Source organism: Manacus candei, unplaced genomic scaffold (genome assembly GCF_025592945.1).
Source record: "Manacus candei isolate 608988 ecotype Guabito, Panama unplaced genomic scaffold, ASM2559294v1 h1tg000060l, whole genome shotgun sequence".
Classification (NCBI taxonomy): domain Eukaryota; kingdom Metazoa; phylum Chordata; class Aves; order Passeriformes; family Pipridae; genus Manacus; species Manacus candei.
The window spans coordinates 10,769,718-10,785,062 of record NW_026138108.1 but is presented as its reverse complement, the minus strand read 5'-3'; the positions used below and the strand labels follow the sequence as shown (position 1 = coordinate 10,785,062).

At 38.4% G+C, this 15,345-nt stretch overlaps 1 protein-coding gene across 3 annotated transcripts in view; it reads left to right on the top strand.

The window, feature by feature from the left end:
* The window catches only part of GALNT18 (polypeptide N-acetylgalactosaminyltransferase 18), a 226,165-nt gene that overhangs the window by 114,022 nt on the left and 96,798 nt on the right, over positions 1–15,345 (top strand). For all 3 annotated transcript variants that reach the window (XM_051803827.1, XM_051803826.1, XM_051803828.1), the window contains exon 4: positions 2,519–2,685. In XM_051803827.1, the coding sequence (XP_051659787.1) occupies positions 2,519–2,685 (167 nt within the window). The remainder of the gene's footprint in view (positions 1–2,518; positions 2,686–15,345) is intronic.

Genomic DNA, 15,345 nt, shown 5'->3' with positions numbered 1-15,345 from the left:
CTGCTTCTGAGCAGCTCTGTGCTTCACAGGTTACGTATCATTCTGCTGAAAATTGCAATATTTAGATTTTTATTTAGGTTTCCTTCGTGAGTTCTATTGATATGTCCTTCTTAGAAAATTTTGATTGCCAGCAAAACTCACCAAAACCAGTAAGTAATGACAGCATCTGCTTTTAAAGGTCAGGTATAGAAGATCCAAATGTAAGCCTTTATGAGAATCTGATTTACAAAAGTAGTGAAATTTTATGACAAGTCATCTTTAATGAATTAGTGCTCACTTTAAAGAAAAAAAAAAAGGGTGGTCCTGGTGGTAATTGATTATAAATGATACAATGACACTTCCACAAGCTGTTGATACGTTTGATCTACTGTCCAGTGGCAATCAAATCAAAACAAAGAAAAAAAGAAACCCAAAGTAACATGTTGTCAGCTCTCCTGAAAGCTTTATAAAAACCTTTTCAGTCTAATGCTTAAAGCTGAGAGTTCTCTTACTGGTGAATAGAGGATTAACACACTAGTAGAAATACAAACTCATTTTGGAAAGAAAGTTTTGATTTGTTATGCTGCCATAAGGATCAAGCCACAAGTGGGAATCAGTAAATCCATACACCATTTTAATTGTTTCTCTCTTGTACTGATGCCATGGAACAAAAAGCTGTGAGTCTCTGTGAAGAGATTTCATATTTGTTTCTGAAAGATGTATGAACCAGGTTATTAAAAAATAGAGTGTACACCTGTTAAGTAACTGTTGTTTCTTTCTCAGAGCTGTGATTTTTGTTTTACATGTCTGTATAATTCTTTCACATGGTGACAGAGAGAAAAGTACCTAAAATATTAAATAACTTCTTTAATGTGATTCCCCTCAATTTCACACTAATGACTGAAATGAGAAAATTGGTGGAGCAGCTGAATTTTGAACATTATGTGTATCTCAGTGGGTTTGGCTGCCACGTGTCCTATGCACTGACTTTTTTCAGAACCTTTAAAAGCATGCATGTGAATTCGTTATCTTGATTGAACTTAAATTTTGTGCACCATCCAACCCATGGAGAGGAATGCTTATGTGGTTCTTTTCTGTATTTATTGGCTGTACAAATTAAAATAAAAAGTAAAAAAATTCTATGCTTTCTCTTGGAACTGAAGAACAAATTTAGGCGAGAAATCATATTCCAGCATGATGTAAAAAATTCTAAGTCCATCCATGCTTTTTGTATGCTAAACACTGGCCTGCAGTAATGCTTTCAACAGCTTATAGGATTTCCTGGATGTAGTAAACCCTGGCATCTTGAGAGAAGATAACCACTTCAGTGCTGTGGGGATGCAAAGAGCATTAACATCAATCATTTTCATCTATGGTCTATCTGAAATGCTGCCTGTGTCAGTCTGTGGCCTAATTTCATCCTAGTAAATTGTTTCAGGTCTGCAAAAAAGGTGGAATTAATTGTTGTTCAGAAACATTGCATTAAACTACTAAAAGTTTCAGAGAAAAGTAGCTAATTACTTTTACATAATTAACTTGTGACTTTGTTAAAAAAGCAAATATTTTACTGACAGTTCAAAAATGCAAAGTGGTAAAAGGTCTTCCTATTCATAAAATTACAAAATTTGAATCCTTTTTGAAGTGGAGAAGGTGGGGAAAAAACCAAACAGTAAAACACTAAGGAACTTTAAATTTGTTGGCAGCACATCCATACTGCTGTTTGCATAAGCAAGTTGGAATGTGGCTGAAATATCTATTTTTTTGAAAAAGGAGAGAAAAATCTACCGGGTTATGAGAGTATTCCTCTTCCTGATTAAACTCCTTGACTGAGCTTATAGATAAGTTTTCCATTGTTGTACCTATTTTTCTGGTTATACCATCAATCTTAGCTTTTGTAGCAGGATGTTCTTTGGAGCTGTATCTTTTATATGTTATTCATAGAATGGCCTGGCTTGGAAGGGACCTTAAAGATCATCTAGTTCAACCCCTCTGCCGTGTGCAGGGACACCTTCCACTGGACCAGGTTGCTCAGAACCCCATCCAGCCTGGCCTTGAACACTTCCAGGGGTGGGGCATCTGCAGTTTCTCTGGGCAACATTTTATTGCTTAATTGAGAAAGTATCTTCCAATTTTGACTGAGATAGATGGTAGATTTTGTAGCAAACATAATTGATGTGGCTATTACAAAGATCCTTTTTAAAGTGAGGGGCTAACTTTGTTTGTTCCTGTCTGCACTCTCCAGAAAGACATTGTAAGCAAGGCCCAGCGCTGTGGGCCTTGGGTGGAAAGATGAGCTCACACAAGACCTTGGTTTGCTCAGACAGATTCAGGAGATTGTTTCCAGGGTTTCCTTCTTTTACATAGTGATTCCTCTGGATCTTGCCTGTATGTGCTCTGAACAAACACGAGGGCCCTGTGATCCATGCCTTCAAAAGCTCTCTTAGTGTTCTTATGACAGGGGATGGATTCCTCTGAAACAGTCTGTGTTTGCGTGGTGACTTCCAGCAGTTTACATCTTTTCTTTAACCTTTTTCTTCAGGTGCAGAAACCTTACATTTCCTGACAGTCTTCCTGAGGTCAGCATTGTGTTCATATTTGTTAATGAAGCTCTCTCAGTGATCCTGCGCTCCATCCACTCAGCCATTGACCGGACCCCTGCTCACCTGCTCAAGGAGATCATTTTAGTTGATGATAACAGTAATAACGGTAAGAGGTTTTGCTTCTTCTCCCTCCCCACCCCAGTGTTGGATCATACAATGGATAACCCACTGGCATTTCAGTTGTTATCAGTGTATTTTCTCCCTCCTTCATCCCACAGTCTTGCTGGGCTGTCTTCAGATATGCTCGAGTGGCATGTTAAAAAGTGTGTACAAAGATAAAGTAACTAAATGCTTATGGTGTCTGGTAGGCAGAATTTTGAATGTAACAGTAGATTAGAGACCCAAGACCTGAGCAGTTTTACTCCTAGTGCTTCAGTGTCCTCAAGATCATCTGGTTTCTGTGCTTTTCCTGTTTCTCTTATATGATTTCATGTGTGTACTCACTTTCTTTTTTGTATAAAACATCTTCCTGTGTTTCTTAGACATCTCCTTTAGATTTTCAGTTCTTTTTTCCTCATTAGCAGCATTTACCTTGCTGCTTTTCTACTGTCTGTACTGAGGTTTTACTGTCCATGATCTGAAGGATTGCAGTGCCCATGTCTGATGGTTTGGTACTTGCTTGTCAGTGAGACCATGCTGGGCACTGTTTACTAGTCTTATTTTCTGGCAACTTTAGTGATGAAATTTTAATAAGCACAGGATGCTGAACTTAAAGAAAAATTCTGCTGTGCTGGGAGGTTAATTTTAAACTGCTAAAACACAAGGAGAATCTGAATTTATCCCTTTGAATGAAAATGCTGAACAAAGGGCTTCTCTTATCCTTGCCATCATTACTGCTGCTATCTAGCTATATCCCTGTAGCTAGATCCTGTGACTTGCTGCTGATATAAATGTATCTCAGATTTGTACAAAGAAACTTATTGGGAAAAAGTTAAATAAATTCCCCACCCCAGGCTATGCACATCATCATCTCCTCTTCTGCTGACTATCAGTGAAGGAAAAAGTATAATCCTGCCTCTTTAAAGTGCACACAAAACTCCACAACTTTGTGTAGACTTATGCCAAATCTAATTCCAGTGAACATCAGTCCCAGTGAACAATACTATGTTTAGAGTTACCTAAGGCTGACTGAGCTTTTCGTGAGACACCTGCTCATACAACACTGTGGGTAACCTGGCACACAGAATTTGAGCTGCTGTTCTTTATGACACAATTTATGATCTAACAATGTGATGAAGTAAATGAAAAATCACATGAAACAATAAAAAAAAAATCCACATGCATGTGCATGCACAGTGATTCAGAAACCATGAACTAAGGTAGAATTGTGATTTTCTACAGCATGTAGTTCAGTCACTTGACATGTCATTTTACTGCTGCACTCTTGGCAGCCTTAACTTTTGTCCTCTCTCTTATGCAAATACAAGGCAGTTTGATAGGAAAGAACACAGTATTGAAATACAACTTTGACTGGTGGATGCAGACTGTCTAATTTGCTTGTGGAAATTCATTCCTGCATCTTTCAAACAGGAACTCAGTGGCTGAATCTGAATGGCTGTTGGTGCTGCAGGGCCTGAGGTCACTGTAGACAGAGGAACTGGCCATAAGGCAGATGTAGAAGAAGAAAAACCATCTGATTGGAAAAAAGTGGTTTCTAGAGTTTGAGTCTGGTTTTCTATAATTTACAGGCAGCTATTCCAGTGGGCACATTGTGGAGCTATATCACAAACCTCAGTGTTTCTGAGAGCCTGTCATCACTGTGATGAGCTCACTAACAAATACACTTTGCACTGCACTCTATGGACTTGTCAAAATTATTCTTTTTCATTATTTTTTACCTCAAATAGGTAAGAAATCACAGGAAGTACTTAATCTTCCAGGAAAACTTGTTCAACCACATGTTTAGTTAGTACCAGTATTGGTACTGTAGAATATCATACTTTTATTCCAGCTTGCCTTTCTTACCCTCCAGTGCCTTAAATCCTTAGGTTCCTGGCCCCAAGCCAGGGAAACAGAAATTGAGAGGAAGGTAGCCTTTCCTTTGGCTGTCTAGGCTTGGTTTTACATGTAATTTTATACAAAATCACACTGTGCAGAGTCATAGTTAGTCTCCTTGAAAAATTCAAGTCTCTCCAGGATTTTGTGCTACTCCTCTAACCCTTTCTCTGGCATCTCTTCCCTGTAGTAGTAAATTAGATTTCTTACAGTCATCTTTATCCCATAATGTATGCTGAAGACCTGGTAATAGGCATCCATTCAGAGCAAATGGATCTTTGGTAGGATTGGGAGTGATTGCAAAGGTGATTTATGGGCTTTTCTATTATTAGTTTAAATCTTGAAATATTTATTTCACAATTTCCTTTCTGCTTTTACAGTATTCTATTTTTTTTCTCCCTCCAAGCATTGCTGAAACGAATCCTTTATATTTAGTGTCATTCTATGTTTTTGTTAGCAGCTCTTTAGCTTGCAAGTGTTGCTGCTCGTAGGACAAGTGGGTTACTCTGCGTTTCCCTGTGATGTTACCTGAGGGGGCAAATACTTGCTTTGTGTTTGCAGCTGCCTCCAACCCCTGCCTCTTGCAGGGGCCTGTCAGAATCCTAATTACAAGTGGTATGTTTACTTTCAGGCTTTTGCCAGGGATGGCAACTTCTATAACTCTGTGTAAGATTTCTTGCTGTGCTGCCACAGCCATGGATTTCACAGGCAGGAAACATCACACTGTGGGAAGTGACTGGAAGGAAAAAGTGAGACCAGAGACCAGGCAGAGTGGAAACGAGCACGCTTTAATTTTGAGTCTCTTGTGCTACTGGTTGGATTCACACAGCAGAGTGGTTTAAAATAAAAGCAGACACAGTGATTGGCACTGGAGGAGAGCACCAGAATTGTGAGGGGATGTGACATACTGGTACAATGGTATAAGTTCTTGCTGTGGGCCAAATTCTGAATCTAGCAGTGAACACCTGGATTCATCCCTAATTTCTGTATACCTGTGTTTTGGAAAAGAGCAGTGGGAGAACTTGTTTTTTAAAATTCCAGAAGGCTGATTTCAGAAACCATAAATTCAAGTGTGCAGCCAGAGTCCATATCTTTGTCTTGAAAAATACATGCTAGAGTATTTTATTTCATGTACTTCAAGGTATGTCAAGCAAATTATCTATGACTTTCCCGAAACCTCACTGCACTTTTTCAAGTTCCCAGTTATGTTTCAGGAGACCACAATTAATCTCTTTGTGAAGTTTGCCTTTTTTAAATTTAATTTTTGAAGTTAGGAAATGGTGAAGATTACAGTGAGTACCATTTAAAGGTAGAAAATAGATTTTGCAGGTCCTAAAATATTTATCCTTTACTTAATAGAGCCATTTGCATGGCTTAATGCATGCATTTCACCATACCACGTTTTCTGGTGCAATACTGATAAGCATTACAGTGAATTGTTTCATATATGTTGTTAGGTACAATAACATTAAAATTTCATTTAACTGAGGGATAAAAAAGGTACATTTCAGTGTGGACTGTGAGAACAAATTTTCTTAAAAAAATGAACCAAGTATCAGTGTTTTTTGTTTGTCTCATTTGGGTCTTAGTCGCGTTGATGACTAAGCAACTCACAGATTTCAGCTGTTTTACTGTAGTTTTAAGTGCTGTCTGTCGGGTCAGAATCTTTCCCATTCTCCTCAGGAGCACTGTTTGCTTTTTAGTGATAATGTACTCCTAAGTTTATGATTTGCCAATAAAATAATTAGACCTCAGAAGCATGTTTAGGAGAAGCATTGCCTGAGCTGCAGACTACTGGCATAGTGGTTTATTTGCTCCCTGGCTTCTTGCATCCTGCCCTCTGGGGACAGGGTGGTGACCTTCTGTGCCATTGGAGTCCTGTCTGGGCTTTTTTTGCTGGCATTGAGCCCTGCTGCGTTATGAAGCACCTCTTGAAGGTATTTTAAGATGGTTTTGAAATCTCTCTGAAAGAGCTCATTGTGAGCCGTGATGGGTTCAGCTTCATGGTAAGGCAATAGGCATTAACGTGTCCAGAATATGCCTTGCAGAATTTTACACTAGTGCAATAATTATCATCCTCTCTGACTTTTTTTTTTTCATATTAGGGTTAATAATGTTGCAGTAGAGGCTCAGATTTTGCAAGGTTTCGTCCTTTTTTTTAAAATTACTTAGGAATGAAATATTCTAGCATTTTAAATGCAACAATTCTCATTTAGTCCTGAGATTTCCACGAATAGAGCTATTGAAATGCAGTAATAATGCTGGATATCACAGGATACTACTTTTATGACTGGCAGTGTTGGAGAGAATTGGATCAGAGTGGTGGAAAGTGGGTCAGATGAAACTATTATCACCTGAGAGATTTGCAACAGTGTCCTCAAAACACTGAATAAAAAGAAACTTTTCAAAAAGCATCCAGAGCTTTTCATTAAAAAGCCATATTTCTTCTTTGGTAATTTTTAAGGGATATTTGGGAATAGAAGATTGTCTGATTTATTTTTTTTTTTTCTTTACAAAAACAGTGATGAATAAACCTCAAAAATACTGTTCAAATGCACTCTAGATTTCATATCACAGCATAATTTGAAGGTGGCTTACTTGCAGACCAGAGAACTATGAAAAACCATCTCCTAGGGAAAACTTTAGGTCTTTCTGTCTTTCTGTTTGACTTCTTGTTCTTCCATTACCTGAATGCCAGAAAAATTCCAAGACAAGTAAAAACATTTGAAAACAAGGAAATAACCAAACTTTATTTAAGCCTACATTCACTTTTGGACCATGGTTTATATGCTGTGAAGGCTTTACTTTATCTGCCTGGATTCATTCTCCCCATTAGTTAAAGGTCTTCATGCTGAAATCGTTATTGCACAGCCTTTACACAAGCAGGTTTTCAACAGTGTGGGGCAGGGATTGACAAGAAAAGAGGGCTGTGCAATTCTGGTTAGGAATCAGATGCTAAAAAGCATATATTTATGTATAGACCAGGAAATCTGTCTTCACTGTAGATCTGAGAACAACGTTAGCTGTTGTAACAAACCGTGCATTTTACTTGCGTAGTAACATTTAGGACTGCGACTTGAATTAATGAAGACAACTCTTTGAGCATATGTTTGCTGCTGCACGTTCTGTGCTGCTGCTGGGGCTGCAGTGAGGTGTGCCAGCTACTGGAAATACGTAAGGAGAAAATAACCACAGGCAAAACGTCGTTCGCTGGCCATCTGTTCCAGCCGTCAGCAGGAGTTAGCAGAGTGAGGAGTGCTGGTCTTGTTCTGAGGTGGGAGAGAGCGGCCTGGCCTTGCAGTTCAAAACTGTCACGGAAAAAAATATGAACCACTAATGTAAACAGACCGTGGGATTTTTATGAGGACACTGCATCCTGAAGATGACATCCTGGAGGGACTGCAGGCTGCTCTCTCCTCTTGTCAGTCCTTGTGGCAGTGTATTAGATTCCTGCTTTAAAGGGGAGAGGTTGTGGAGTGGGATATCAAAATAAAGTGAGCAACAGAGCAGAAAAGAGAAGGACACCGCTGATGAAGAAGGCCATCTGTCCCAATTACTCTTGCCTCTCTTCTGTTTTGATTTATCACTCTTCACATCTTTGTCTCCTCCTGTCTTTTTTCCTTCTTATTTTTCTCATCCATGCATGGTCTAGCTCCTTGGTCTTTATTCTCTCAGTCTTTATTCTCTCATTCCCTTTCCTCATTCCAACCTGGCAGTCTGCCCTTTTCAAATGTTCACTTCCTCACTCCCATTCCATACACCTCATCCTTTATGTGAGATTGTGTCCTTCAGTTGGGGTCTCCATTTCACATGTTCTCAAATTCCAATGTACCTGTTCCTATTATCATTTTCTCCATCCCAATATTTGTTGTACTTTTTCACAAACTACCTTTCTTTGTTTTATCCATTTCATCATTCAGCTTCCCCTTGCTTTTAGCCACAGTAATTAAACTGCTGCCTGACTCATCCCTCCACGCCTCCCTCCTCCACACCTCAGTAGTATTTTGTTTTTTCCCTTGTGGCATATTTTTATCATTCTCCCACTTTCTGCCTTTTTCTCTCTGATGCCTCCTTTTCGGACATGTTTTTCCTTTACTTTTTGCTTTCATTTAGGAATTATTATGTAGTACACTTTTCAACCACCTTTTCTGACTCTCCCAAGTCTGAACTCCGTAATCCATCAGACTGCAGTGCTGACTCTCATTCCATCACATGTGGGGCAGGGGTAGCATCCCTTGCTGGAGGCGAGGCTCTGATTTTTGTAGCGTTGTAATTATAGTTGTAAGAAAGCTACTTGATAACCAGCATGCAGTTTTATGATGGGAACTATCACGTTCTCCATTCCGGATAACTCCTGTGGAAGGTCCTTAGCCTTCATTTTCTGGGCAGTTAGGGAAGTTCTGGACAGTTAGTGCTGTGAGTGTGAGGTGGGACTGCAGGCACACTGCAGCTGAGTGTGGCTCTTCCAGTTCATCCCAGAGAAATCACACATCTGTTGCACCATTTGCCTTTGTGGAAGTATGTGCTCAGAAGGTGCTGGCAGAGACAAAGCGACCTTTCAAAGGAGCAGTTATTTTAATCTTCTGCAGTATAGCATAGTTCAGTCTGTTTGTATGGCTGGAAAAGAAACGTTTCAGTGTGTGTGCAAGCTGATAGTATAACCTCTGTCCACATCAGGGGGCACCTGTGGGAACAGAGCTCTTACTTCAGTCTCCTGACACCAGACTTTCTGATTCGAGCATTCAGATAATACTGCGAACTGAATATTCCCTAGCCAGGAGTGGTTTAAAGTTAATGGATGGTCATCTTATCTTTTATTCTCTTGGGGATGGTCCTGTGCAGGGCCAGGAGTTGGACTCGAGGATCCTAGTGTGTCCCTTCCAACTCAGCATATTCTATGATTCCATCTGTGACACATTTTAACTCGTTCAGGGCTAATAAACTTGCAGAATTGCAGTCTGATAAATACCCCCTTTTTCTCTGTCAGATTCAATGCTGCAAGTCCAAGAGGACTGGCTTTTTTAAATTGTGATTTTGTGTTAGCTTGAATCCAAGTACACCAACTCATACTGTGTTTCTATTTTGCACAGGCTGTGTACTCTAAATAACAAATAATGCAGTGCACAGCCAGTCTCTTTGTGTTCTGCAGCCTCATGTCTGTTTTGCCATCCTCTAATGACACTGTCCTTGGTATGAGCACACTCACATGTGATCTCATGTCATAGCAAAGCCCAGCACAGCTGTAGTTTCTGGGTGATGACAAATAGCTTCAAGTTGGCACTTTGGGATATTTTGGAAGGGTGATTTGGGTCACCTTATAGAAAATAGCATCACCTGTGACAGGTGTGATTCAGAAACCGTATGTGGCCCACACTTGAAGAGTGCCATCACATTCAGTAAGAACAGGCTTGTTTTCAGCTACTCTGGTAGCAATGAGGAATTCACCCTATGTGCTTTCAAAGTCCTGTGGGCTGATGGCATCCTGACTGTGACAATGCCAGTGTATAAACAGAGCCCTGGTCCACTTCTCAGTATCATCACTGTACTTTTAGTCTTGAAATTAATCACTAGAGATCTCTGAGAAATTCCTTGATTGAAAAACCTCTTTTTTTTATCCCCCAGTTTTTGCCTTTCTCACATTTGTGGGATTATTTTGTCTTCAAAAGTGCTTGAACGGTTTCTGTTGATAATGTTCTCAAACACGTCACTAAATTTAAGTTGCAGCCACATGTATAGATTTGATGCAGTGACAAACAGTCATGCAGAATTTGTGAGCAAAGTGCCAATATCTGTTGATGTCAGAAGGAATCTCTGGTTTGATCAGGTTATTTCCTTTTGACATCTTTTCCCATGAAGCATTTGATAGAAACTGTATTTGAAATATTCCAGTAATGTAAGCTGTTATGAGCCTGAGTGACTTCTTAAAGGTTTTTTTCTCTTTCCTTATCAAGAGAATTGTACTTATAATTGAAAGAGTTTGACAGGGTGTGGGGAAAAGGCAAAGGAATTAAAAGATTGTGCCCTATCGAAAGTTAAGAAATATAAATTGCCTTTTAAATGAACTTTATTAGAATTTATCTTTTCTTCCCAACCCAAGCATATATTTCTTAAAAAGAAAAAATAATAAAAAGATAATTTTCATAAAACTAATGCTGACTTCTTAACTTTGACTGGTGATAAAGTTTCCTGCCAGAGCTGATAATTTCAAACACTTCAACTTCTTTGTGATAGAACCTGAAAATTCTTTATGTGTTGAAGGGCCTAAGACATAATAAGAGATTTGCCTAAGGAAGTATTTAAGAATGTTCAAGTGTATCACCAAATGATGAAAATCATTTAGCAAAATATTTGAATAAATTACAGATTGTTCCATGGTCACCCAAAAGGCATACACAAAGGCATATTTATAGGCATTGCTGGATGTTTTAAACTATTAAAGTAAGTTCTAAAGTTCAAGTACAGAACCTTTTATCAAAGGGTATTTGAATTCTTGTTGTGAATAGAAAAATCAATTCACGTTGGCTTTTCTTTTGGCATGCTTTTCTGGAGATATGCTTGGCACAGAGTTTTTGAAAGTGCTCTTAAAGTATGTTGGATAGCCAAATTTTAAATTACTTGACTTCACTTGTTCATTGCTATTATTTTTCTGAGGCTGTTATTGAAATGGTGTTCTTTCCTTTCACAGTGGAAAAGTAACCTATTTAAAATAATATCTTTCAAGTAGCAGCCTGGGAAGCTTTGGGGAAGCTTGATTTAAAGCTTTAAAGAAAATGTGATGAAACTAGACACAAAACCTAAAACTTTCATTTATGATGGTGCAATTAACAAGGAAAAAAATGAGGATTTAGAGGTTAAGCTGTGAGAGAGTGAAAATTCCTTCTTGTTTTTCCTCACACTGTTTGTTTGGAAAAGGTGTTTTGTTTTTCTTGGGCCTTCATAACCAGAAGTCATTGTTAACAACACTTACTGAAAGTCTGCTGTGGGAATCTGGGTATATGTGAGTCCATATGGGCAGAGATACAGTTTATATACTAAAATATAAATATCCTTCATATTCTTTGTGATTTTCACAAGTGTCTAGAAGTCTGTTAGGTTTCTGAGTAAGTTCTGCAACCTATTTTCTACAGGACAGGGCAAATCTTGCTCTTCTGGTAGTTTGATAGGTGACAACTTCTGACTGGGGACCTGCCTGGAACTGAATTCCCCATCAGCCTCCTGCCACAACTCTATGGCATTTTGCAATGGGCCTTGTGAATAAACTGATGATTTTTATTATATATATTTTTTTTTTAATATTAGTTTCCTTTCAAACATAATCTGAGAGGAATGGTAGATGCTCCAAAGCTTTCTCACAGATATTTTTGATACCAACTCAAAGGACAATTTGCCCTTCATTAACTTTAACAGGGTTTGTCTGCACTGCAGTGTAAACTCTCCAATAAATGATTCAGAATCATGATGAATGCTAAATAATATGGCAGCATGAATCATTGTTGCTTTCATTTGGCAGCAAAGAAAATCTTGATGGAATTGCTAAGTGCTCTCAGTTCTCTCCAGATAGCTTAGTGTCAGCTGCACATTGTTCCTTTGCTCCTTACTGACACACTCTTTGGCCCAATGCCTGTCTAATCATTGTTTAATGTTTCAAAAGCTGCCACCTTCTATTTGAAGCAATCTTTTCAAGCAGTACAAATGCCAGCAGATTTGCATACAGTAGAAATAATTGGAAAAAACAAAGTAAAACATAAATAAGAAAATGGAATGTAAGCAGCATTAAGGTTTTGTGAAGTTGAAAAAAAATACCATGTAGCTATTCAAACTGTGGTGAAATTTAGGAAGCTTAAAGCTATTTCTATGGCTAAATACATGGTCTGTCAGTTTTACATACTATGGAATTATTATTCCTCCTGACCTATTGATCCTAATCTCAAGCTTTGCTCATGTACACAAAGTGGAAAGAGAACAACAAGGTCTTCTAAAATGAGAAACAAGTTGCAACTCATTTGCCAGCAAATAAACAAGTTGACAACTTCTCTGCCAGCGAATAAAGAATGATTTCTGTTTTTTATTACCGTGAACAACTGCAGTGTCAGTACTTGAAAAATGTATTTACATTCCCATGTCAAATAAGTGACTATGATTCCCTGCCTTGTAGCATTGTTATTACTGTATGGGCAACAACTTTAAAATATTTCCCTATAGCCTGCTTCTTATATGAAATGTCAAGGATTACATTTTAGTAATATTTGTGCCCTTGAAACTTCTTTGTTGGTAGTTCATATTTTTTGACAATCAGTTTGGAACATGCAAGTGAAACTGTGTAGCACTGGGTCTGGTTTTGTGTTCTCTCATCAGATATTTCTGTTTCCAAAGGAATGTTTTTTTTCTCTTTACCAGTTTCCCCCTCCACACAAATAAGTACAGCTTAAGGAATGCTGTGGCAAAAATTGTGTGACTGTGGGTATGGTTTATACCTCATGAAGACAAAATGTATTCCACAAACAGCATTGATTTTTATTAATGTTATTTGTGCTGCACAGTTTCGTATAGAAGGGCAGGAACTGAATGAGGATGTGCCATGACAGCCTCTGGAATACTTTGTGTCCAAGATGGAGACCTGCTAGGCACTGAAAGTTCCTGTTCTGCTAGGAATAAATCTAATGGCAACTCAGCTTAGAGCATTAGTCCGATGTTAGAAAAAAAGATTTGAGGAAAGCTCTTTTACCAGAAATTGGGCAGTGAGGTTAGGAATTCCTAGTTGTTGCTTATGAACATCTCTAGCAAACTGGAGAGACTGGGAGAGACAAGAAAGATGGCAGTAGCAGTGCAATATGCTTTGGTATCAAAGGGGGATAGTTCATCTATGGTATAGCCAAGAAAAAAGGTAGGCTGTGTAAAAGAAAGGGAGATTTTATGACTGAAAAAGGAAGACTTTATCCAGACTTCCTTTCTCCTGGGGATCCCAAAGACTATGTAAGGACAATAAAAACACTGTCAAGGTTATTTTGCCTTCTTTTCTTTTTTCTTTTTTTTTTTTTTTTTGGTCTAGATCTGCACATTGCTAGAGCCATCTGAAGTAAGCAGTGCCTGACTTTTGAAATTTTCATTTAGCCTGTCTCTTTACTTCAGCAATTATGTCTCCCAGAAGAGAGGAACATCAGAAAATAATGAAGTTACAGGAAACCTCAACGGCTTGTTGAAAAGAACATCATCACACATGGATACAGAATGATCACATGGATCATGGGAAGAGAAATGTGTCAGATGAAATAAGAGAATTTGTACTTTAGTTTTACCCTACCAACCTGAAAAGATCAGTTGTTATACAATGATATAGCAGTACTTTACAGGTTGCCTGACACTCAGTTGACCCTGAGCAGTATTTTATGCAATTCTAACTAAACTTTTACTGGTCTGCTCTTCTCTTGAAATCTGAATAAGTGGCTCTATTATTGTATGCCCCAGTAAGAGCTCTGGAAAGAATTTGGTGGCAGGAAATATCCTTAAAAACACATTGAGCATGTGAAATACTCCGTGTTTCTCTCTTAGATGATCCTACAACAGCCTGGAATGCTCTGCAAAGCTTCAGGCATCATGCAGGCATGAGCACTTCTGCAGGAGACAGATCAGTAAACCCATTTTAAAGCAGTCAAAAATCACTGTTTTGCTACTGGCTGTGGAATAGGGATTTTCTGTTGGTTTTTCAGATGTACATTCATAATCTCTGAGGTGAGAATGGTACAATAATTTTAGTGCTCAGGCTTCCATCACAAACAGCTCTTGGTGTTGATGTGCTGCCTTTATCAAAAGAATGCTCTGGTTAAACTGTGCATGATACCAAATCTAAAGAATAAGATTAAATACATGTAAGCTCTTGGTTGAAAATTATTGTAAAAGATGGAAGGGAAAAAAGAGAATATTCACCCACTTTAAAAGTTTTAGAGTTTGTTTTCCTTTTTTTTTTCCTATTGGAAGAGTTTTTTTACCCTTTGCACTCCATCTTTACCACATGTCTGAAGCTTTTAGGTTTCATTTCTAATTTAAGGGTCAATCTTGAAAGGTGCTTACTCCCAGGACTTTATTTTTGACTAATAGGTTGTGTTCTACAGTGTGATGTAGGTTCTGTCTTGTGACATTAAAAAATATTATCCATAAAGTTATGTAATTAGTTCAGAGAGTGTTACCATTAAATGAAGGAAATCCAATCCTTCAGTGGTGCTGGGTCAGCTCACACATCCCATCTCCTCGAATTAGAAATGGTTCATCATTGAAAGAAAGAGTCTTCTGCCCAGGTGGATGTAACTGGAGCCTCTATGATCCTGTCAGTTCTCTGAAACCAGAAGTTTCAGCTCCTCAGAGCACCCATCTGAGGGATTGGCCTATGGACTCTACCAGGAGGAGGAATTCTAAACTAAGCCTCACTCACTTTCAGGGATCTGTAATTCCGACTGCATGCTCAGTCTAGGTTAGCCATGTCCAATATTTGTTCTTTTTACCACTCTTTTAATAAGGCAAAAAAATTAAGAAGTCAGGGGTCTTTTAAAATATCTAAAAAGAAAGACCTCAGGAAAGGTGAGTTAATAAAATGGTCTGTTAAACTAACCTTCATTTTATGGCCTGAAACTTGGAACACTGAGAGAAGTTATGTAGTTGCAGTAAAATGGGAAAAAAAAGGGTTCTAATCAGTTTTCTTTAAAATGGAAACTGCCCTAGAAAAATATGCCTGTTGCTTCAGAATATATCTAACTGAATTTAATCAGCTGTGGATTAC